Here is a 5,674-nt window from a genome sequence, read left to right as displayed (position 1 = left end):
GGTAAGGGACAAGGGATGCATCAATCAACATGGTAAGTTGAGGGGTAAGTCTTAGCAAAGAGGAATGTCTTTAACAACTTCTTAAAAAGGGCATGGTCCACTTGAGCTTTAAGGTGACGAGGTAACGTGTTCCAGTGTTTGGGACTCCAATAACGGAAGGACGAGGCGAAGATTTTCTTGTACTTGATACCCTTACAATTCGGAAAATGGAGGTGGAGATAGGACAGCTTTCGATTATACCGATTTGGGCGACCCTGTGAGAAGGACGCCCATCTTGCGATTTGTGTCGAAAAATGGGCGCCCTTTTCTTTTGAAAATAAGCCTGCTAGTCTCCCAACTGGTTTTAAATTTGCATTTTACATTATCAATTCAAGATTTAAATCAACAATGAGCATGATATTATATGCTTGATCATAGTCTGTCTTTGGTGTTTCTGGGACATAGACCATAGAAGTCCACCCAGCTCTGTCCTTACGTTCCACTACTGGAGATGCCATCAAAGCCCAATCCAGCCTATCCAAATCTGTCTTGTCATTTGCGGGACAAAGACCATAAAAGTCTGCCCAGCACTGTCCGCACATTCCAAATGGAGTTTCCATTGATGCTGTCTCCAGTCCATCCTAAACCAAATCGCTATATGCGGGACTCAGACCATACAAGGAACAACTTTGATGGGTGGTAGACATCATTGAAGATATTCAGACCAGTAAGATTCCTGCTTTGGGGGTAGTGCTGGATGCTCAAAAGCATTCAACAGGGTGGTGTGGGCTTATCTCTGCAGTGCTGCAATAGATGAGGGTAGAAACATCTTTTCTAACTTGCATGAAAGTGTTGTACAGCTCCCTAGTCATGAATATGGGATAAGATCTGAAGAGTTTTATCTGCAATAGGGCATTCATCACGGTTGCCCCCTATCCACAATGCTATATGTAGCTGCCATGGAGCCTCTGGTCTGTAGAATCTGAACAAATGAAGCAATTCAGGTGCAATGGGAATCTCATATCATTATACTATATGCAGATGACACGTTTATATTTATTCAAGACCTTGCATTGACTGCAGCTGTTCTTTGCCACCCTCCTCTAGCTGCTGCCTTGGGCAACCTCCTAATTTGCCTAATGGTTAAGCTAGTCCTGCAGAGTTTACTTACAGAAGCAGACAGTGCAAAAATATATCCTGAATTATAAGCAATTTGGTTCCAAAACAGACAGAAACTGGAGCTCAGTAAACAATATGAGGAAAAAAGGTTAAAGAATATTCTTTCTCTAGTGGATGTCCACAATTACCGTAACAACTTCTGTGAGAGATCTCTGCAGTCCTAATGTGTTATCATATGCTATTAAATTTGCTAAGTGGATAAAACAGGATTTTAGTCCATTTGCTTCTGAGCAGTGATAATGTTGAAGTGGAAGTACAGCTCAAAACAGGCTGAAGAGGAACAAGGGATGGTAAGGCTGTTTTTGCATTTTCTTCAAACATTTTTGCTGCAAAAACTTTCTTCTGAGGTTCTTTGTTTCCTTCTACCCCTCTTTATCTCTGTCCTTCTTTCATTCCCTTTTACTCCTTCTCAAGCCTCCTGGCTTCGTATCTCCTATCAGAACTTCAGTATTTTCAGAACTGAAATGTTCATAGCTTAGGACATTTTCCTTTTCATTCTGCCTTAGAATTGATGTACATGTCAAAACCTTGAAAAAGTAGAAATGTGCAAGGATCAGTTAAAGATTATAGCAGTGTAAAGAACAGGGAGATTAGTTAAATATACACTTTGGGTGGTCCACAGGCTGGGGAAAGAATGATCAGAATTTTCTAAATAGAATGTCCTTGTAACAGGAGCTCTAGTGAAAGGGGATGGGACTTGATATACCGCCTTTCTGTGGTTACAATCAAAGCAGTTTACATATTATATGCAGGTACCTGGGGCAATGAAGGGTTAAGTGACTTGCCCAGGGTCACAAGGAGCTGCAGTGGGAATGGAACCCAGTTCCCCATAATCAAAGACTGCCGAACTAACCACTAGGCTACTCCTCCACATCATCAAAACATTAATAAATAGATCACTACTATAAATGTGTGTTTGTACCATAGTATTATACAATGTAATAGTGGGGAAATTTATTTGTGAAATGTTATAAACTGGAACACTCTGACAGCAGTCCATTTGAAGCACTGCACAGGACTTTACATACAATTTTTTAAAACAACCAAACAGTACCTCAAGCATACATATATTATCGGACCCTTTAACTTGTAAGCTAGGAATTCCATCCTGAAGCACCCGACCCTTCAGTGATAAAGAAAGTTTTCGCATTTGTACCTAAAGACTAAGAAAATCAGGGCAGAGTTTATTCAGAACTAGTTTCTCATGATAGGAGGAATTGTGACAGCTGCCAGAATATACAAAACATGTGTGAAACTAAGCTTAATATCTTTGGCATTCAGATCTGTAACATAATGCCATGTCATATATTTCATATTGGTTCAGATGATTATCGACGCTTTGTCTTGATTCACTGATCCATTTCTAAGGAGTGTCTGCTTATGCTATGTTAGGAAATCTATTTCATTAGTGATCTGAATGAAGGATAACTCCTCTCACCATAGAGAGGCATCAGTGTAATATTAGTTCACAGCATGAATGCAAAATAAATTCTTGAAAAGGTTTTGCACATACATATAGGCTTCACAGTTGAACTGTGAAGCCTATATGAATGTGCAAAATCTTTTCGATTTATTTTGAATGCACTTTGTGATATGAGGTTGTTCCCCTGTTGTGTTTAAGTGAACGAGATCCTTCTGTTTTGAATCCTTGTTAATATTAGTTCAAACTGTAGCAGCTGGAGCATTGGTTCAATATCAGCTGATAGAGAAGAGAAGCCCCTTCTCAGCCATGAACATCACTTCCAGCTGCAGCCACTGCTTCTTGCAGGTCCCTATTCAAGCATCTGTTATGTTCCTAGAATGCACTATACAGAAAATGATGATTTTCTGTTTCGCCTTGTAAACAGGACCCACTGAAAGAACTGAAGCTCCTCTGGGAGGAAAGAAACAGAAATGCATCTTTTCCTGGAGACCTCATTATTTGGGAACTGAGTACAGTGTCCCTTAATGTGACAGAGCAAGAATGGGATAATGAGACATCAACAGACATTCTATACCTGGATCTCTTCTCCCAGCAGCAAGTACTGCTCTTGCTCTCTCTGCTCATCTCCCTGCTGGGACTGCTGGGGAATGGATTTGTCTTTTGGTTCCTGTGTTTCCAGATCAAACAAAAGAAATTCATGGTCTACTTCCTGAACCTGGCTCTGGCTGATCTGATCTTTCTTTTCAGTTTATTTGTCCTCCTTCTCTATATTTTGGTTGTAACCCCTGGTATAAAATTGTCACTGAAAGCACTTGAAAATCATACTTGGCCTTTTATCATTGTTCTTGTATTTACGTACTTAAATGGTCTCTTTCTCCTGACAGCCATTAGTGTAGAAAGGTGTCTATCTGTTCAGTTCCCAATCTGGTACCACTGTCGACGCCCAAAGCACCAATCTGCTATTGTGTGTTTCCTCTTATGGGGACTTTCCTGCCTGATGACAATGTTAGATTATTCTTTCTGTCATTTGGAAGATACCCTTAAAGGATCCTTGGAATGCAGAGCAGTCAATATAACCTTGGCCACTTTATCCTTCGGGGTGGTCCTTCCAGTCATGGTTTCCTCCAACTTAATCTTCATTATTAAGATCTGGAGGCGTCCCCAGCAACATTCTCCACAAAAGATCTATGTTGTTATTGTCGCAACAGTTCTCACCTTCCTTGTCTTTGTTGTGCCTGGACAACTGTGGAACCTTTTAGTCTACCTTAATATTGTTACTTCAGATATTCAATCCGTTATCAACTTCTTCTCTTGGAATACACTCTGCTGCACCATCAACAGTACTGCCAATCCCTTCATATACTTCCTGGCAGGGAGGAAGAGGAAACCAGTTACCAAAGGATTCATTACAGAGGCCTTTCAGAGGGTTTTCAGGGAAGAGACAGAAACTCCAAAGAGAGATGTGACTCTAGCCTCGAATATAGAAGAGAGTATTGTATAAATGAATTGGCTTTCCAGGGTTCCAAGATTTTAGAAAGAGTTGCAGGGCATCAGAAGGAATTTATAATCCAACATTATCCAGAGAGAGAGAGGGAAATATTAAGAAAAAAGATACCAAAATACCAGATGTCTGCAGCCCTTGCTGGGCGAAACGTGGCTGTGTCAAGCACACTTTTTCAATAATTAATTTATTAATTAACAAAGTCTCCTGCTCCATCTTCAGTAAAACTCTTTTGCATATAATTACAGAAAGCTTTCAATGAGGATAAGGGTATCTGTGTGTATGTGCAAAGAAAGTAGGAACGTTGTGAAGAAACTGTTCTGCGACTCAGTGTTTGCTATAAAATTTGTGGGGTCAATATTAAGCCCACTGCAGCTTGTAAGTTGTTCACAGCTGGAGGCTGAGTTACCCCAGATAGTCAATGCAGAGTTCGTTGGGTCTCCGGGATTCAATCTTTGGGTTAGAGTGACAAACAGGAAGCTAACCACATACTGGCTGATATTCAGACCAATGAGTGGTTAGTTTAGCAGATAAAGTTAGGATAGACTTTTTGCTGTCCTAACTTTATCCATCCACTTAACTGGTTAGCAGGCTGAATATCACTGCTAACTGGTTAAGTGCTGATTCCACCTATGTCCTGCCTCTGGACTGCCCCAGCACTAACTGATCAGTGTTTTGGTGGCTAGAGGGACTAGTTAGTGGCACAATCTGGTTAAGTGCCGCTGAATATCTGAGAATGGCCAACTCAGTGAGGTTTAACCCATCAGTGGAGGCAGTGCATGCAAATCTCTCTCATGAATATTCATTGTGGATATCCTGAAAACCTGACTGGCTGAGGTGCCTCCAGAACCAGGTTTGGGAACCACTGGGTTAAACCCTTTTGAAAATCAACCTCTGTAAGTCTAGACTAGTAGTTCTCAAACCTGTCCTAAGGGACCACCAACCCAGTCAGGTTTTCAGGATATCGCTAATGAATATGCATGAAAAATATTTGCATATAATGGAGGTGACAGGCATGGAAACCTGTCTCATGCATATTCATTAGGGATATCTTGAAAACCTGACTGGCTGTTGGTTCCCTAGGACAGGTTTGAGAACACCTGGTCTAGAGCACTACTGCTGTCTATCATTCTTATTCCAAGAAGGACTACAGTGAAAAATGGGTCATTTTAATGGCCCTAGAAACCATCCCTCCAATATTCAGTTGGCGGCAGGCAGTACGGTTAGCTGTTGCCATCGGCGCTAACCCTGAATATTCAATGCCGGGCTGTATCCAGAAACTGGCATTGAATATTCAGTTTCAGTTTTATCCATGGCAACTTTAACCGGTTAAGCCAATATTCAGCGCTAACCAGTTACATTCTTAGCGATTAAAGATAGACTGGATAAATAGCAAGCCTATCTTAACCACTAAGCTTAGCCAGCTAGTACTGAATATTGACGCTCAACTGGCTAAGTCATGCAACATAGCCGGTTAGCGCTAATATTCAGCAGAGATAACCACCTATCTCACACTGAATACTAGCAGATAGCTGTTTAACCGGCCAAGAGCCGCTCCTGACAAGTTAAATAGCGCTGAATATCAGGCCCTA

At 41.2% G+C, this 5,674-nt stretch overlaps 1 protein-coding gene across 1 annotated transcript; it reads left to right on the top strand.

Moving 5' to 3' along the window:
• The first annotated feature begins 1,397 nt into the window (after positions 1–1,397).
• Positions 1,398–4,082, top strand: LOC115461456 (mas-related G-protein coupled receptor member H-like). The gene is made up of 2 exons (XM_030191263.1): positions 1,398–1,448; positions 3,006–4,082. The coding sequence occupies exons 1-2, from the start codon at positions 1,398–1,400 to the stop codon at positions 4,080–4,082; spliced, it is 1,128 nt and encodes a 375-aa protein (XP_030047123.1).
• Positions 4,083–5,674: the final 1,592 nt, after the last annotated feature.

The sequence above is a fragment of the Microcaecilia unicolor genome, chromosome 1, assembly GCF_901765095.1.
Source record: "Microcaecilia unicolor chromosome 1, aMicUni1.1, whole genome shotgun sequence".
Taxonomy (NCBI): domain Eukaryota; kingdom Metazoa; phylum Chordata; class Amphibia; order Gymnophiona; family Siphonopidae; genus Microcaecilia; species Microcaecilia unicolor.
Note: the sequence above shows the minus strand (reverse complement) of the source record. Positions and strands in the feature narration are given on the sequence as shown.

Bases quoted from the DNA above. Each gene is read 5' to 3' on its own strand.
- LOC115461456 (XM_030191263.1), top strand. From the start codon at position 1,398: ATGTTGAAGTGGAAGTACAGCTCAAAACAGGCTGAAGAGGAACAAGGG. The intron at 1,449-3,005 runs GTAAGGCTGTTT...CCTTGTAAACAG, and splicing joins CTGAAGAGGAACAAGGGATG to GACCCACTGAAAGAACTGAA.